General features: G+C 40.1%; 1 protein-coding gene across 1 annotated transcript; it reads left to right on the top strand.

Moving 5' to 3' along the window:
* The first annotated feature begins 865 nt into the window (after window positions 1-865).
* Window positions 866-13,646, top strand: rx1 (retinal homeobox gene 1). The gene is made up of 4 exons (XM_079648116.1): window positions 866-1,373; window positions 2,788-3,089; window positions 9,778-10,031; window positions 11,398-13,646. Exons 2-4 carry the CDS (start codon window positions 2,801-2,803, stop codon window positions 11,866-11,868), a joined length of 1,014 nt encoding a protein of 337 aa, XP_079504242.1. The 5' UTR covers window positions 866-1,373; window positions 2,788-2,800; the 3' UTR covers window positions 11,869-13,646.
* Window positions 13,647-19,496: the final 5,850 nt, after the last annotated feature.

The raw sequence follows: 19,496 nt of genomic DNA, 5'->3' as shown, positions 1-19,496 counted from the left end.
TTTGAAAATACACAACCGGAAGAAATCTGCCCCTTCCTTCAGACTTCTTTACAGAGGCCCTCCTCCAACACACACGAACGCGCACATGACCAATGAGGGCACGAGATAAGTTTGTGCACAGATGGAAGGCTGACAGGCAGGTAGACCATCCAGTTATTTTTAGCCGGGCCGGCTCATTTCTTTCTGTATTTTTATCGTCAAAGCATTTAATATATTCATTGCTATCGGGATGTTAAGAGCATTCCATGGAATATAACAAAAAGTGTTTCTGATGTGAATTACCAACCCTACCTTTAAGACAATATTACTATTAAGTGTCTTTTGATAAATGGTTTTAATACTAGGATATCTGCATTTTTTTTGGTTTTGGGCTTTCTTAAATATGTTTAAAAAAATGTTAGATGATTTAAGACAATGTTACTGTTTAGTGTAATTTAATAAATTAACTTGTAAAAAAAATGTAATGGGATATTCATTTTATTTGTCTTTTTTTTATTAAGATATTTCAAAAACAAAACCTTTATTAAATATTGCAAAAAAAAGCTTTTCCAGCTACTGATTTTTTTTCTTTACCATAGTATATAAAACAAGAATTTTAAATATATTTAAAACATGTTTTTACCGGGAAACCAAAAGAGTTAAAGGACAGATTACTTTGGAACAATTCAAAAACAATAAAATATGTATTAAATTAAATTAAATAACCAGTTCAAGAAAATAATAAAAATAAAAGAAGGAGATTTAAGTCATTGTTACAATGTGATATAATACATCAAATACAAAAATGGCTTTAATGGGATATTAATTATAGAAAAATATAATATATATTCTAAATTAACAGGTCAACTTTGCCCTGATGGTAGTGTTAACCTCATGTGTTATAATTTACTTTTTTGCATGCGGGTCCACATAATGGGGTGCTGTGTGTGTCAGTGGAATCTCTCAGTGTCTCTTTGTCTTTAAAACAATTCATTTATGAAAGAAAGTCTTGTGCAGGCTTCGTTAGCCGGGGCCTCCTGCTGTGTGTGTGTGGGGGGGGGGAATGGAAATGACATTTAAAACAATTACTTGAGCAGAAACCAGCTGCCAATCACTGTTTCAGGGGACGGATCCCAATTAATAGCCCCGTCCCTAATCCCCTGGTTTCACCTCCTTCCCCTCAGCCCTGAGCGCCTCCTGCACTCTCTGAGTCTCAGTCTGTGAGCGCTCTGGATTTTACTCTGTTGCACTTTTTGCAGGACTGCTTTTTCAGCCACCTAGAGACATTATTGAGGGAAATGCAAGGGAGGCAAATCCGGCTGATTGACAGCGAGAGGATCTGAAGGTGGAGAGGACAGGTGGAGCAACTTTAACAACGTAATTACTTCTAACAGGTGAGCTCTAACACTGTCATACATTTACCGACACCTAACTCTATTACTCACCATGCAACTGGAGGAGGAAAAAAAACTAGGAACGTAATAAACTAAATTAAAACAGATTGTCCCTGCTCCTCTATATGGAAGAGTAGCTGTAATCCCCAAATAACACTTAAAGGAATAAATGTTACACTTGCAATCTAGTCAATTTACTTTATTTATGTGCAAAATATCTTCAATTTCATGCACTGGATATCAGAACAGACTTATCTTTCCAACACTTAAACCATATTTGATCTTTTGCATAAGGCATTACTTTATTCAACTATTATATAACCAATAAATTGACTCGCTTTATACCTACAGTCCATGATTTTAGACGTTGTAGAAACTTGTAGTTCCTATATGCTTTTTAAAAATCCAGTCAATTTACTTTAACTTCACTGTTATATTAAATAAAGTCAATATTATTTACTTGGCGTCCAAGATTTAGTATTTTAAATGGCTCTTGACAGGCAGATGTTTTTGGTAACAGTTTAGATAATGTTGTGCGTATCAAGGATAATAAATTGTATTTACCAAGAAATGTCTCACTTTAAAACAGACAACATGAACAAAAAATTCCAATATAGAGACTTTGATGTTAGTTTTTATGAGAGAAAATGTATTATTGTCCTATGAAATGTGGAAAAAAGTGAATTTAAATGAAAGATTCGTTCCTAATTAACCTCAGCAGTGCAGACCATTCGTTAAAAAAAAAGTAAAAAGTGTGGATTAGGAGGTAACGGGTGTCATTAGTGTCCATCAGCGCACTCTTCAGTGCAGACTGTGCCCCCCCGCAGGATAATCAGGTTAATGTGATGGACAGAGTCATGCAGAGGGAGCAGGTGATCTCTGACCCTCTGCACCTCCACACAAGACCCCTCAGGATTTACAGGGATTTTACACAATTCTCCAGCAGTTTGGAAACAATAATTAGTATTCTCATAGTTTTAAAATAAAGCCTTTTTCTAAATATTGCAAAAATGGTGTTTCCTTATTTTCGACATTTCTCCAAAGAGAAAGCATAAGAGCATTAAATAAATATAAATTCATTCAAATGAGCCACACATTTAGCATGCTATATCAAAGTGATGTTTACACATTATATATTCACATAATAATTATAATCCAATAATATGATATTGTTTTCTTCTTTTAATGTACAGCACTACTTTTACTTGGAAGTTTGCATGAGTCTTATTTTCAAAAGAGTATTTCTGCACTGGTTGCATGTACTGTTAACCTGCCGTCTCCCCCTAAAGGATCTCACCTACAAGAGGAATGCACTATAAAAAAGTACAATATAAACAAGATGGCAACAAACAAAACTCCAAATAACACATTTAAACAAAAGTGATAAACCCCGAACCCCCTCCCGTTCCTTCAGGGCCGGACGCTCAATGCATCTCTCTCTGGACACCATGATGGTGGACGACAGCTGCCTCTCACCCAGCAACTTCCACGATCTGGGGAAAGGTGGGGGGCTCTCTGTGGGGGGCCGCGTCCACAGCATCGACGTCATCCTGGGGTTCAGTAAGGACCAGGACCCCCTGCTCAGCCCTTCAGGGACCCCGCGGACCCACAAAGTGGACATCGAGGGTCTGGGGGAGCCCCAGGGGCCCCAGGAAAACTCCTCCTTCAGCGGGCATCTCTCCTCGCTGAGGAACGGAGGCACGGAGGACTACCATGGTGAGTGCAGCCTCACTGTGATAACAGGAGGGTTACAAATGTAATCTCCAAAAATGCTTTAATGTAATCTGAGTATCACAAAAGTAACTTGATTACTTTCGTATTACCTCAATGTCAAATGTAATGCAAATAAACACAAAAGAAAAGAAATATCAATAAGATGATTTTTACTTTTAAACTGCTGCAGCCTCACTGTGACTAGTAACAAGGAGTGTTACTTTAAAAAATGTAATCTGCTTCCATAGGCGTCAATTATACTAGGGACGCCAAGGACATGTCTAAGGACCACTTTTGGAAATGGCAAATTGTGTCCCCCCCATTTTGCATTAGGAACATTTGTGAAAATGAAATGTTCTGAAAATATTGTTCACAAAGCATTGTACACTGTGAGAAGAGAACACAAGAGAACATGTAGAGTCTGGAGGACTGTTCATACTTTCTGGGTGTGTTGGTGCGGGGCAGTTTGGACCTGAGACACGTTTAATATGAGTTATAATTTAATAGAGAATCGCTTTGCAGCAGCATAGTATAGTTACTGCACTAATGGTCAATGCAGTAGTGTTTCATTTGATCTGGAAAAGAGTGTCCCCATCACTTTTTTTTTGACAAAGAGACGCCCATGTCTGTGTACAATGTAGTACCTGTAAAGAAATGTAATGTTATCTGAGTACAACAATATTAAACTAATGTAACCTGATTACTCTCTTACTTTTACTGAAGTGTACTATGCTAGTAATCCACCATCATTTATTCAACAAGCCAAAATATGTAAAAAATGTTGTCATCAAAAGGTGTTTTTAAAAGTAATGCAGTGTTGACAAAATGCTGTGGACATTATCTTATAATTAAACATATAACTCAACTGATTAATCGTGATTTAAAATGTTATCAACATTGAAATACACATTTTAAAACTCCACCTGGACTAAGTACGTTGATTCAAGTATTTTTACTAAAGTAGATGCAAGATACAGATATAGCCCATTCTGCATATGCAGTTCTAAGCTTATGAGACATTTTCCTAAAAACAATGAACATTAAACTAAATAAATTACAATTACGCATTAACGGAAAGGAAAAAAACTCAAAAGTATTGATGGAAAAGATTTAGACTGAAGCTTAAACTTATGATATCATATTCTTATACAACCAAAATTAATTGGTGTAGCTTTTCTGAGGAGTTCACATCATTTAGAAACTCCTCTCATGCAGTTTCACTGTGTCAAACACTGTTTCCATGCAGCCTGTTGCATTACTGTAAGAGATTTGGAGATAAATCACAGTACAAGATGGTGTAGGGGGGGGGGGGGGGGGGTTATGTCCCTGAGTACAATCCCATCCCCTTGAGGAATTCCCCTAATCTTCTCTTGCGTGCAGATTAGAATGTACAGTAGTTCATTCGGGTGTTTTGGTTTTCGTTTGGCCTCAGAATCACATTTACATTTGGCACGTTTAATCTCGAGCTGAGTTCACATGAAGGATCTGGCAGGTGGTTTTGTGGCAGAAACCAACCAAACAAAAGATTATTGCCGTGAAAAATCAAGTGATTTAAAAAAGCCTCAAGCTGCATCCTCCCAGGGCAACCAAAGTCAGATTGTATAGAAGTCTGTGGGGAAGTGAGCCTACTTTTCGCTTGATTTATTACCTCATTAACTTTTGTAAACATGACTCGATGGTGTCAAATGCTAGTTTCGAGACTATTGAATTAGGCGGTGAACGAAACGTATTGTATCTGCTACTTTTCTCTCGCATATACCCCGTTCTTTCACACGAGGCGGTAACGCAACCGCGGAAACGGACCCCGCAAATGATAACGGGTCCCAAGGTGGATAGATCTGCAAACGGAACGCTCTGGGGGGGCAAACGGCTCCGTGTGTACGCCCTATACGATAATTTCCTGATAACGATGAAGCCATTGCACCGCCTCTCCCCACCTCTGCTGCTCACTGCTGTAGTTACTGTCAGTAGCTACTGCTAGTGCTATTACTACTGACCATGCTACAGATGTTAGTGCAAAACCTACTGCTCCTCTACCACAACCATCAGCAACAAGTGGACATAGAGAATTACATGAACTACATGTTGCTAAATCCACCGCGGGGCATAAACAGAAGGGCAACCATGGCAACCATGCTCAGGGGTCTTCTTCGCTGCTTTCGGTTTATTTTGTGGCAGAAGTACAGCGCCACTTACAGGCCCAGCATATGTACTACAGCGTCTCCAGTGGTCTCGTGTGCACGGACACCTTAAATGAGCCGAATTCGTGAAGGGAAGACTTTTTTGATTAGGACGAATTCGGTCCGTTTGCGTTTGCGCTCCCGTGTAAATGGGGTCTTAAAGTATGGTGTTCATTTTGTAAACTAATGTCCAATTAAGAGTAAATAGACCATAAAGCAGGGTATGGCTTGTTAAAGACGGATGTTGTTCAGTATTGGTGGTCACTGTGTTTTCGCCTTCCAAATTTGACCCTGATGAGCGACTGTAGCTGCGAGGAAGTGCGGTCGTCTCTCAACAAGAAGGTTGTGGGTTCGATCCCAGCCAGAGTAGTCAACATGTCGATGTATCCTTGGGCGAGAAACTGAACCCTGAGTTGCTCCCGATGGCCAACGGTGTGAGTGTGTGTGAATGTTAGCTTGCCTAGAGCAAGTCGTACTGCTCTTTATGAAGGAGGTGTGAACGGGAGAATGACTCGTAAGTGCTTTGAGGGGTCGTATAGACCTGTTAAAGCACTATAAGTACAGTCAATTAACCATTGACAGTTCATCAAAGTCAATTTGACCATGTTTGTTACCTAAAATACATTATTTTTTTAGCATTCTGTTGTACTTAGCTGCTCGTGTCACATCTGGTCAATTTAAAACAAGATGGCGATGCGATAATCCCAATTTATGGCTTCAAAACCTCAGCCCACGAACCAATATGTTTATGTTGCAACTAGCAATTGATTTGAATGAATGATTAGTATAAAAGTTAGTTTCTGGGTTTAGTCCATGACATTTTTAACTCAGTTTCCAAAAGTCCACAGTAATGTCTTGAGCTTTTTAGTTTTGTCTGTTGAAAACCCAAAACATTTCCAGGTTCATGTGATGAAAAACAGATGCATCTCCATATTTGTATGTGTAAAAAACTGCATTTTATGGCTTTTTAGCATGCAGTTTTTTTTTATTATTGTCAACTGACCCATCATTGCAGCTCCGGCTTCAAACTCAGTCTCCGTATCCACGCCTTCGCTCAATTTTCTTGATTAACGTACATCAACAGAAATGACCTCACCCTTTTGTATGTAACTATCCTGTGAAGTCAGCCCAGTTCCCCCCGAATGAGCCACTTCTCCCCCCCCCCCGCCTCTGATAAACAGTGGGCAGCCTTCAGTCTGATGGGCTGACAGGCCGAGAGCTGATCACTGAACCAGACCTGACCTCCGCCTTTGTCCGAGCCTGGCCTTTGTCATGGCTGCTTAATGAGAGGTGGATAAATGAACCCCCAAATATCCCGTTTGCCAGTTGAAGAAACCACAATGGCCGCCCCCTCTCCCCCCTCCTCCCTCCTCCTTCTCTATGGCCATCAACACATTTCAACAGATTGTTATGCCGTGAGTTGTTTTACTAAAGCATTGAAATGTTCTGGAAACTTCTCAACATGTATCTTACAGCGATGCTAATGATTCTACAGCAGAGTACATTACATGTCATTTAGCTGCTGCTGCTGTAGCCCGATATGGTATCCAACAGTTTCATGGTCCCAAGCTAGCTTAAATATCATATCCAAATGTAAGACCTGTCACTTCAAAACAAGAATACAGACTATTTTGTTCCTCTGCGTTAACCAAACTGAGAAACAGGTCATTTGAATGAGCAAAACCACGTAGAGAATGCTCTCAAAGCTAGCTACTTAGCTGAACTCGTAGCCAAATTGAGAGACTATTAAATAACCATTATGTATGCTGTATTCAGAGGTGGAAGAAGTAATCAGATCTTGTACTAGAACAATTCTAATTAGTTTATTTGGCTGTATTAGGCTAAACTTAAACTGGGATATCCTTGTCTTGTCAAGGTTTTATATTCTAATGTAGCGTCTACACTACTTTGACTTCTATCATGACAACTTTAAACGATTGACGTTAGCCTCATTAGCCTCATTAGCATAATTAGCCCTGATGAAGTGTTTCCCGCAGACGTGTTGACTAACCGGGTCCCTTTGATTGTATGTCTCCTTTATCCACACTTTTTACTAAGTGAAAGTAAAGAAAATCTGAACTTTGGATATTTTATTTTTTGTTTGACTTGCAATACATGACACTAATTATTGCCCATTGATACTTCAACATGTTGAATGTAAGGACTGGGATTGAACTGGTGAACGTCCGATTGGTAGACAACAGATCGCCCCCAAATCCTTTTAATTTGAACCCCACTTTTTACACAAAAGATGGCAGAGTTAATACTTATACTTCTACCTTTCTGTTATTGACAACGTATGCAACACTACCTGAACGATGTTTGTTACCTGACGAAGGTTGAGATAAGGTCTGAGACTGATCTGATAGGAGGATAATCATCTTTGTACTTTGTTTAATCAAATTACTTACTGGTTAAACTAATATAGTCATCTCTTGACATGGAGTTAAAGACTAAATTCTTCTCTCTCTCGTGTATTTTTCTGGTGTTGAAAGTGACATACAGACATATTATGGAGGATAATGAATGAATGGGAGGAGAGGAATTAATTGATTCATCTTTAAGTCTTATTATGCATATGCAAATTGTACACTGTGCACTGAATCAACAACTTCCTGTTTTAAGCTGAATGGCGTTTTTCTGCAACAGTGATGAGTCCAATTGGTTCCATCAATACTCAAGATTTTAGAAACTTCACATCACAAAGGTCTTGGCATTGTGCTCGCCAAATGTCAAGTGTACCTGATTAGTTATTATGGAGGAAATGCATAAACGGCAGGCCTGTAAAAAGCTTAAAAATGGCACAGTAAATGGAAAATGGCGTAACTTCCCGTTAGGTTTACAACGTCCCACAAGAGAGTCATACTTACTTCCTAGCTGGCGTTATTCAGCCATTTTGATTAACCAAATCCTGTTTTAATGGATTATGAACTGAGACAGTTGCAGGTAAATCCTTTTAACAGTAAACATAATCAGATGTTGTTAGAGCTGCTGCTTTTATCCTAATCCAGTGTTGGGAATTAACTTAATTTGAAGTCTAGTACTCCACTGTCTAACGTTAAAAACTCTTATATTGTATGTGATGGATGTGGTTTACATAAAAAGAAAGGGAACATTGTGGTTTATCTTTGTGGAAGATCAATGCTGGAAAACAACTTTTTCTAAATCTGATTAGGAATGTTTTCGTGCTTCCTTGAAGTTCATGGGATTGCCTGCTCCACTGACCTACAGTAGCCCATTGTTGCAGATGTCAAAGTAATGTCTGCTCTACCGGAAAAAACAGGCACTACATTCTTTAATACAAGGGTTGGGGAATAATGGATTACATTATGTAGTCAGGATGCAAAAAAAGTGATCTGTATTTAATTACAGTCACATAAAGAAAATCTGATTAGTGTTAGATGTGATCTCTTCCCTGTAAACCGTGCTGTTCTACTTTCTTTGGATTATTTGTTGTGTTTTTAAGTCAGTAGGTGAACCCATATGTTCGTAAAGTAGTGTGTGTGAGCTTAACTGTGTGTATTAAACTAAAACGGAGCATTTTCTGTCAGTTCAGATTTTATTTCAGCTTGTTTGAACTGTAGTATGTGCTCACGTGTTTCATTGTCGGTGTATAGGCTACTGCCTGGATATGCTGAATGAAAGGCAGGTTTTCCTATAAAAACAATCTGAAACATTTCTGATCCTAAATATCCCCCATGGAACTAAGAGCCGATCGCGTTCACACCGGAATAAGTTCCCTGAGGGAAGATTACGCAAATGAAGCCGCTGACTTCACTTATTCTTCTTCTGCTTTTGGGTTTACTGGCAGGCCACAAACAACTTCACGGCGTATACTGCCACCCGAAGTCCCCGGCCGGAAGTCCTCGGAGTTGGGGACAGGCTTCAGTAGAAGCTGCTGGGACTCCCAGCAGCTTCTACTGAAGCCTTCCGAGTAAATCGCCAGAACGCCAGTTATTCTATCTCCGTTGGTGCGCGGGGCTAATGCTAATAATGCTAATTCCAGCAAATACAATGCCGGCTTCACAAAACTTTTCCGAGTTTTACGGGGCGTGGTTTGCAATTCGCCCAGCCAATCAGAAATTTGAACTTTTTTCTCCCCAGTAAAGTACCACCTCTCTAGCAGGCACTAAAAAGGGGGTAAAAGTTCTCATGAACTAAGTTCTCTTTTTGGTGTGAACGCAAAATCCCAGGAACTATTGGAACTTAACGGGAAAAGTATTCCGGTGTGAAAGCGCCTATTGTTATGTTGTCTTATATAATACACTTCAGTAAAAAACATCTTGTTGATATTTATTGGATTTATCTGCATTGCATTTGATATTGAAATAATCCAAAAGTAGCAGAAAGTAATCAGATAACTTTGATATTGTGATACTCAGATAAGAATCCTTTTTTTTGCATGTCTATACGTAGTTGCTGTAACACATAACATTTGCAAAGTAACCTTCCCAACCCCGTTCATTTCACATTTCCACCCTTTTAACACATGTCATTTCTTCTCTACTCAGATACCGGCTTATTCACCAACAAGTGTGATGAGGAGCTAAGTGAGCTGAGGAAGAGTGTGGAGAGTGACGAGGGAAATTCTCCGGACCCCTGCATGGACGAACAGCCGAAGAAGAAGCACCGGAGGAACCGAACCACCTTCACCACCTACCAGCTGCACGAGCTGGAGCGAGCCTTCGAGAAATCCCACTACCCCGACGTCTACAGCCGCGAAGAGCTGGCCATGAAGGTCAACCTCCCCGAGGTCCGAGTGCAGGTAAGAGGAACCACATCACATGCATCCAGTAGTGGAGAGTAGATGAGTACATTCATTTCAGTACAAATCAATGTATGCCACTTCACTCCAACTCAATTCAGAGGGAAATATTGATCCTTGAGAATCAGAATCAAGTTTATTGCCAGTTTACACAAACAATGAATTTGCTCTGGTGGCCGACAGGTGCTCTACAACGGCCCAAAAACACTTCCATTAGGAGAAACACACTGCAGCTTCAGAAACTATTTAAATATAAAAATACAGAATTGCCAAAACACATGCAATGAAGAAACATCGTTCCCAACTTGAGAAACATGCCTTTACTAAAAGCGCTGCACACATGTTGCATACAAAATGCGGCAAAAAGCTCGAAACACAACTGAAACCAGGGGAAACTAGAAAGTGACGCACACCGCTGGGACCGGAGCACTTGGTGACGTTCAGGATTATAAAGTTGGACAACTGTCTCTGTTGTTGGAAACGTACCTAACATGTTTTAGGAGCTTATTTTAACAATGTGATCACATGACTCCGTCTGATATTACTGCAGATCTGTTGTAAGCTGGCTAGCTAACGTAACTAACCTAATCATTTCAAATATACTGACAAACACTTGTATTTTATAAGTTAAATGTTATTTGAAGTTTATAACGGTCTGAAGGAAACTGATTAAGAGGTAGTGGAGTTGAAGTAAAACATTCATACAATAGATATACTCAAGTAGGTATAAGTACTGTACCTCAGTAATTGAATGAATGTACTCAGTACCTGCAGGTAGCATTAAGAGTTGGTGTGTTTCCAAATGCTGAAGTTCTCTAAGGACGCACAAAAGCTTTCACCTTTGGCTCGCAGCTATTTAGGTGAGGAGATTGATCTTAATTGTTACGCAAGTGTTTGTGTGTGTATGTGTGTGTTTCCACGCCATGTGGGGACAAGGAGGTAAAGTCTTTAAACAGGGGACAAACACTACCTTGAGCTTTCAGTAATCTCATGCTGTCCTTAAGTTCATATTTAAGGTACTTGTACTTCTGTTGAGTAGCTTTGTCTTCGGGGAAAGAAATTCCCTCTCGAAGAAACACAGGGATTTTAGCCTTTTGCAGACACACTAGAGGAGAGGGAAAACCCTAAAAACAAGAAAAGAGCCTCTTTAAATTGAAATAATCAAGTAACTTACAAATATGTCAAACATTTATTAAGCTACTCTACTACTAATGCCATTTTATAATATGTTTCTTAATGTTCTCTTAATGTGTTTCATTTTTGTAAAACACTTTGAATTGCCTTGTGTTGAAAGGGGCTATATCAATAAACTTGCCTTACTCCATTCCTTATATTAAGGTTAATGAGTTTGTTCCTTGTCCTCCAGGTGTGGTTCCAGAACCGCAGAGCTAAATGGCGTCGTCAGGAGAAAATGGACGCCAGCACCATGAAGCTGCACGACTCGCCCATGCTCTCCTTCAACCGCCAGCCCCAGCTCCACAGCGGCATGGGCCCCATGAGCAGCTCCCTGCCCCTGGACCCCTGGCTCTCCTCCCCCCTGACCAGCGCCACGCCGGTGCACAGCATCCCGGGCTTCATGGGTCCAGCTCAGGGTCTTCAGCCTAGCTACCCGACCCACAGCTTCCTCAACTCCGCTCCTCACCCTCACTCCCATCCTCACTCGTCCATGGGTCAGGGGATGCAGAACATGGCGCCTCCCCCTTACCAGTGCACAGCGCAGTACCAGGATAAATACCCTCTGGAGGACGTGGACCAGCGCAGCTCCAGCATCGCGGTTCTGAGGATGAAAGCCAAGGAGCATCTGCAGTCCATGGACAAGACCTGGCACCCCATGTGACTAACAAGTTAGGAAGGGAGACATTAAGGTTGTTTTTTTCGGGTTAAAGGGTGAAGGACATTGAGTCAAATGCTGGATAATATGGCAGTGACTTATCTGATACCCACGGAGCAAAACATAAAGGACTTTGAACTGTGAAACCTGAGGATTAAAGGACGTTCTTTGGACTATTTGTCCTCATCTCAAGGAGACAAGTGAACTCTTATGCTTGTTACAATGTTATTTTTCACATTCTTCTTCCAATATGAACGTTTTGGGTGTTTCCTTTGCGTGAAATAAACGCAATAACTTTATTTGGTGACTTGTAGACACTGGGAGTGAGGACATTTCCTTTCCTATCAGCACACCTCCCTTCGGATGAATGCATACTTTCATCGACAATCACAAACAGATATTGTCATAATATGAAATCTCCATAGACAGGGAATCATGAGAATCACCCAAACATGGGAATTATACTTGCTCTCACCTCTTTTCCGTTAGTTCTGTCGGTAATCCCACATTCTGTTTTATTTCCCCATTTTCTTTTTACTAATTAATCCAATTGTTTAATTTTCATGGGTCAGCTGATCAGAGAATACTTTGTGAATGAAAGTGTGGTCTCACTTTAATGCGAGAGCAGCTTTTAAAAAATCAAATCAGCGTCTCTGACTGTTAAACTAATCTGTTGATTAAATTCCTAATTAAAGCACGGCTGCAGATTAATGATGTAGTTTAGACAACCCGGAGGAAGATGGCAGACGAGGAAAATCTTTCTGCACAATATTCGTGGGAACCAGAATCAGAGATGTGAGGCACCTTTTGACCATGCCTGAGAATATACCAAAAAAATAATCCTGCACAATCTTAGTTTTTCTGATTAGATGCTTCAAAGCAGGAAATGCACGCATGCTGCAGAGCGGGGTTCAACACAGTTTTTGCTTGAGTGGCTTCTTGAGGAGAAGACCTGTTGGCAGCTCAGTGTTGGTGCAGTGTGTACGTGCAGGGCTGCAGAAAGAGCGCTGTGTGATGCGTCACCCCATAGAGTTCAGTCTTTGTCCGGCACAATTGATCCAAGTGTGTCCTCTTTGTCTGAGATGGACGGGGCCGAGGGGACGGTCTACACTAAATAGGCCCTTGGAACCATTTTGTCTTTCTTTCTCAATCAAAGGAGGAACATGGGTCGTAGCTGCTATGGTCATTAGTGACACAGTGTTGTTATTATTTCCCTTCCACCCCCCCCTGTCTGTTAATTGAATGTGTTTCATATGAGCTGTAGAGCTACATCTATTTGTAATAAGACTTTTTAACGTCTGCAGGTAGCATCTCACGTTACAGGAACAAGAGGGAGAGGAAATCCTTCGTCTTAAAGTGCAATTTCAGACATATTTTTATATCATTTTAATACAAATTTCCCCCCTAACTTTGTGATATTTCATCTTTATATGAAGTCATGCACACACACTGACTACAGCAGCAATTACAACAATATCAAGTCTATTTTAAAACCTGCTCATAGAGGGAAACAAACGTATTCATCTGCTGCTCGTCTTAATTCTCGTGTAGTTTTTAAATGTTGTTGGTCAGTGATGTTTAGCCTCCCCATTGGACACATGCCAGGACCTCACACTGTAGAGGATTACCTTGCACATTGGAATCTCCTTTAGCATGTTATAATGTGATTTTTGGACCAAGAACAAGCCAAAGGTTATTGAAACTGGACAAAAAATGCACTAGAAGTTTTAGTTTTTTACGGCTGTTTCCTAGATTATATCTGTCCTAGTGATGTTATGATTTTGTCTGATGTGCTGAGAAAGAATGAAGATCTACTGAAAAAAATAAATATAGTTTGATAGAAATCTCCTCTTTCTCAATGCTTTCATGTTGACCTGTGCACTCGTTCCCACACCGGCTCTGTATTTCCAAGATTACTAATCGTTATCATCTGACATACAGAGGCATTTTTCTTTCTTTTCCTCCAACACTTGTGCCCTGTCTCCCTCTCTCTCTGTCATATAAGAGCTCTTTCTCCCCTGGTTTTTTTCTGCTGTTCCCTGGTTTTGGTGGCAGGGTGCCAGGCTGTTAGGAAGATGAGACTCCAATCAATCAGGGCTTCCCGGGGGGGCCTCGGACCGAAGAGCCCCGCTCACTAATTGCCCTTCGGGGCCGGTCGCTGCAGCACATGTTACAGAGGGACCGGTGCCGTGATATCTGTCCTCCGGCGTGAGAATCACTTTCCTGGACAGATGGAGGGCAGCACACGGCCATATGGAGAGCAGGAGACAAGTTGTTTATTTCACTTCAACATTAACCATATGATGTTAAATAACACTTCTAATTGTAAAAAGGAGAGCCCCCAGTTTGGCGATAGCTTGTTAGATGGGTTGCTAACGTAAGCTAGCTTAGATGGATGGATGGATGGATGGATGGATAGATAGATAGATAGATAGAAACTATCTACCTTTCTACATGTTAATACTGTAGACCTCGAAATTGATATGGAGTATTTAATATCACTATAAAGTAACTTTGGTGTCCCCGTCAGAATCACTCAGTTATCATGAAAATGTTGCAGAATAATGAAACTCTGAGGTCTTATTATGAAAGGCCAAACATTTACACAGATATCAGTACAATGATAAGTCTCTTGAAATGTTTTCCTTCATTTTATAACTTATTTTTTCATTGGATGTACGTGATTTTGGCATGTCCCACACACTACTCTGCTAACTACAGTGTGTGTAATAAGTGGTTAAATGATACTACATTTAAAAGAAAATTATATCGTTTTATTATTTATTACACAACGAGTTATTTGATAAAACGAGTCATTTTGATCATGTATATTCTATTTTCATAATAATATTGAACATTTTTCATGTGTCCATTTTATCAAAAATGACATTTGCTGTCCACCCTGTCATTAAGGGGTTACTGCCCCATAAAAAACCCTCTGATGTTTTCAGTGACATTACTACCACCATTGTGTCTTTCCTCGATGGAGGCTGAGACATTGGCTAGCTGCAAAGTACGTTTTTTAACTTATATTTCGGAATTGTAATCATATTATGTGTGTAGTTGGATGTTGTCAAGCTTAACATGTCCAGTGTCATAGTGAAATGTCAATTAATATAAAAACCTTTCAGAAATTCGAAATGTATTTGTCAAACAGTACACAGTCACCTTGCTAACTTAATCATGTTGCTAATTGAAGGTCCACCATGTGCTCATTAAATACTAATATTAGCCAAAAATGTCCACCCTGTCAGCAAGTCTTCCATAAATAATATAAAATGTACATTTTCAGAAAGCTAGTCCCTTTCTCAACAATATATTTCAGTTAATGGAAAAAGTATTTGAATAATAATGAAATTATGGCAAACTATTTGTACCATGTCCACCCTGTCAGCAAGCCTTCCATGACAGGTACAAATAGTTTGCCATAATTTCATTATTATCCAAATACTTTTTCCATTAACTGAAATATATTGTTGAGAAAGGGACTATAGCTTTCTGAAAATGTACATTTTATAATCACAATGTAATTACAATGTATTTACTCTTTGAATTTTGTCCATGACAGGGTGGATACATTTTGCTGTTTGCATGTACTTGCAGTTAATTTATAAAAAGTGTGGGAGCTTGACCAACATCCATTTCTAACAGCATAACATATACTTAATGCAAGGAATTGGTGATATTGACTCAGTAACTTGGAGGTTTACTTTATTCTTATCCTATTTCATCCTATGGGCTCTAGATCTATATTCCATACATGTCCTCTGCAGTGCTAATGAGCATGCAGCTAACAGCAGCTCGGCCTCTTTAATGCTGACAAGTGTAGTGATAATAATCCCACACACACACATGCGCACACACGCACACACACACACACACACACACACACACACACACACACACACACACACACACACACACACACACACACACACACACACACACACAGGGCCTCCTGTGAACTTCACTGTGTGTTTTCTGCTGAGTGAGCCTATAGAAATGTACCACATCGGACACACAACATAGTTCTACTAAGTGTGAAGGAAGCACACCCCCTCTCCTCTTTTCTATCTCCACAGACAGACACACCCTCAAAACAGTGGCGCCAACAGGCAACCCCCCCCCCCCCCCCTTCCCATCCCCACCACCATCACCCCCTTTAACTGACCTCCAATTATGTCATGCGAAAAAAGCTGTGTCCCATTGAAAAGCTTTCTTAATCAAACCCAATTAATTCCGCTATTTAACCTTATTGTCCGTGGAGAGGAACGCGTCTCTCCAATAAGACTGTTAACTCCAGCCGGGGCCCCTTCAGATCCAGCGGGCTGCAGGGGCCAAATAATAGACTACACAATTAATCAATTAGTGATTTGGGACTCTGTGGTTGTTAATAGACACTGTGAGAGGAGTTTGGGCTTCCCTCGTAATCACACGTCTTCCTGTTTGTCATTTAGTCACAATTAATTAATCATGTGAGCAAATATTGTTCTTTTTATACCCGCTCATCTTTCTGATATATCTCACATTTCTGTATAACACTACGTCTTTTAAATCTGCACAGCCATCCCCTTTGAACTCTAATATACCGTATTGAATCTGGTTCAACCTCTAAATCATAAGATTCATATTGTTATTAAGACTATAAAAAAAAATGTGCACAAACGCTATGCTTACTGTTAAATTTGAAAAAAATACACATGTGCTTTTTAAACATTATAACGTAATTTGTCGTCACTACCCAAAACCATTCAAATACTACTTGTTGAGCTGAGAAAACATGATGATACATTCCATTTACATGCACAAAAACATATATATAACACACTACAGGAAAGGGAAATCCCCAAAAGCATAATGTCTCTAAAAGCAGCTCCAACTCATTTGAATTAATAATGCATTTTTTCGATTTTTAGGATTTTTAGTTCAACATATCATGGCTTGGCTCTTGGCCATAACAAAAAACGTGGTAAGGACACGATATAAGGAAAGATATTTATTATGACCACTCAACTTAACAAAAGGGCGACCACGAGCAGGGGTCGTCAAACAACACACAGTAAATATTTGATTTTTTGGGGTGAAGTATTCCTAAAAGTAAGTCAAACCGCAAGCAAATCTCAAGCCTATCAGGGTAGCAGAGAAGAAACTAACTTCCACATATAATAACTAAATCGTAATTAGCTCACATTGTAATTTCTTTGAGATGCTGCATCTTTAAATAATGGCCCCCGATGTATGAATATGAAAACGTTGTTGCTTGCGTCCACTTTAAAAAGGTTGTTACAGCTATCTGCAGCACTACTTATGACAGGTTTTAATTGGTTTTGCTTGGTCGTTGTGTGCGGAGACAGATTGATGTTCAGATGTATTGTGCAAGGATTAAAGTCTGTGTTCCTGTGTCTTTCCACCGCTACACTCAGGATCAAGTGATGCGTCGTTGTTTGACATCGCGCAGCATGTGCACAGATTGATTTTCAGCGACACCCAGATGTCCACGTTGGATTAGGTTATGTTTGGGATGTAATGTGGAAACGCCTGCAAGAAACAAGGAGCTGAGACACATTGTTAGATATGAACAACAAACATAACACATTACAAGATTTGAATAGGTTACAGCGTTGAGATATTTAATGTAAGTGCATAAGAAAAAAGTACATTTCTTGACGAATTCATGGATTTATCAGGTAAAAACAGCAGCTTTATTCCTTATTGGCTCACATTAGAATACATTTGAGGATTGTCTTTTTCTCACACTGTCAAAATAAAAGATAGTTTTAGAAAAAAGTAACATTTTCCAGAAGTCTTGGCCTTACAAAGAGTTAGCAAAAAGCCTAACTGGCTCATAGAGAAGAGGATTAGGGCCACATGTAAAGAAAAGTGAGATCTGACCAAAAGTACAGAAACAATCCTCTATGGCCCATTTCAGAGAACATTTGAGGTTTTCCTTTCCTCCAACTGTCAAAATATAAGAAAGCTTTGAACAAAAAACGTTTTATCTTTTGAGAAATGTAGGGTTGTAAACAGTTTTGGCTCACATTATGCAACCATTTTAGATTGTTGCATATTAAAACATAACTCTCCTGGAGAACTTATTTTCTATAACGATACGTCTGAATGTTTATTCCTGCATGTGTCAGCTGCCATGGAGAATATACATAGAGGTGCAAACAGCAGCTTTATGATGGCTGCCGTGTCTTTGGCTCCTCTCTTAATATATCATATTCCAATCACTTGTATATAGACTCTACTTGCACTATTTCTATTCTATTTTATTTGTATTACTTGCACTATTTTTAACTATTTGTATCTGTTTTATTGTGTTGCACTGTTAGAGGAGCCTGTGACTTAAAGGTCCCATGTCATGGCCATATCTACGGATCATAATTCCATTGTTGAGGTATACTAAAATAAATGTATATTGTGCAATTTTCCAAACTCACATTGGTTTCTCAGGCGGTGTTTACACGGGAACGAAACGGGTTGTATCTGCTACTTTTCTCTCGCGTATAAGCCCGTTCGTTCACACGAGGCCATAACGGAACCGCGGAAACGGACACCGCAAACGATAACGGGTCCCAAGGTGGATAGGTCTGCAAACGGACCGCTCTGGGGGTCCAAACGGCTCAGTGTGTACGCCCTATACGATCATTTCCTGATAACGATGAAGCCATTACGTTACGTTATGTCACTATACCCAAGAAGTAAACAATGGACAAAGAGAAATGTCCAACGAGGCGTTCTGGGGCAGCATAGATAGGTCTTTTCTGTGTTAGAGTTTTACTCGCTACAGGGTGTACTTTGAGGGTTTGTGACTCTGCGGACCGTTTACATGCAGAAAAAGCTACATAACACACAAGGGGACGGGTAATAACGGGAAAAGCATGACATGGGACAATTCATATTTTCATTGATATATCTACCGTGTACACATGACAATAAAAGCCTTGAATCTTGCCTTTTAATAGAAAACCTTAGAGATGTTTGCGGAGTAAAGAAGAACTCTCTCCTTCAGTTTTCCTGCACGTTGATCTGATGCTGCCCTTTTTTCCCATGCTTTTCTTTGAGCCCTGGCTAAACGCATGCCTACCCCTGGCTGTGGCCCCTGCCCGAGGCCCCGAGCGGCCCCAGCTGAGCGGAGCCAGCCCGGTACTTTCTGCTCAGGCTCGGCTCGGCCCGCCTGCTAATCCCCGGCCTGTCAGAGGACCTCGCTCTGAACTCATCCTGCAACACAGGAAAACGCTCTAATTGGGGGATTTTCTACATCATTACCTCTGATGAGCAGCCATCCCTCCTCCTCCCCACTTTTACTCCCTCTGTCTCCCCCTCTTCCTCCCTCACTCCCACACTTTTCTCTTGCTTGATCTCTTTCCTAGTGTTTCCCTTTTCCTATGACTTCCTCACATTTTCTTGACTCTCCTTTAAGCATTTATACTTCATTCCTTTCAGCATACATTGCAATCTCTTTGAGACCATCTGAAAAAACTATATGTCAAAGTACTGAATTTAAGACAAAAATATGCAATCTTACCCATGCTGTTGTTCACAGATTAAATGCAATCTGACATTTTTGCTCAGACATGTTGTTGTTGTTGTTGTTGTTGTTCTGTTTTTCATTGCAAATTGTGTCATTA

The sequence above is a fragment of the Notothenia rossii genome (assembly GCF_949606895.1).
Source record: "Notothenia rossii genome assembly, chromosome: 1".
Taxonomy (NCBI): domain Eukaryota; kingdom Metazoa; phylum Chordata; class Actinopteri; order Perciformes; family Nototheniidae; genus Notothenia; species Notothenia rossii.
This window is presented reverse-complemented; position numbering and strand designations above follow the sequence as displayed.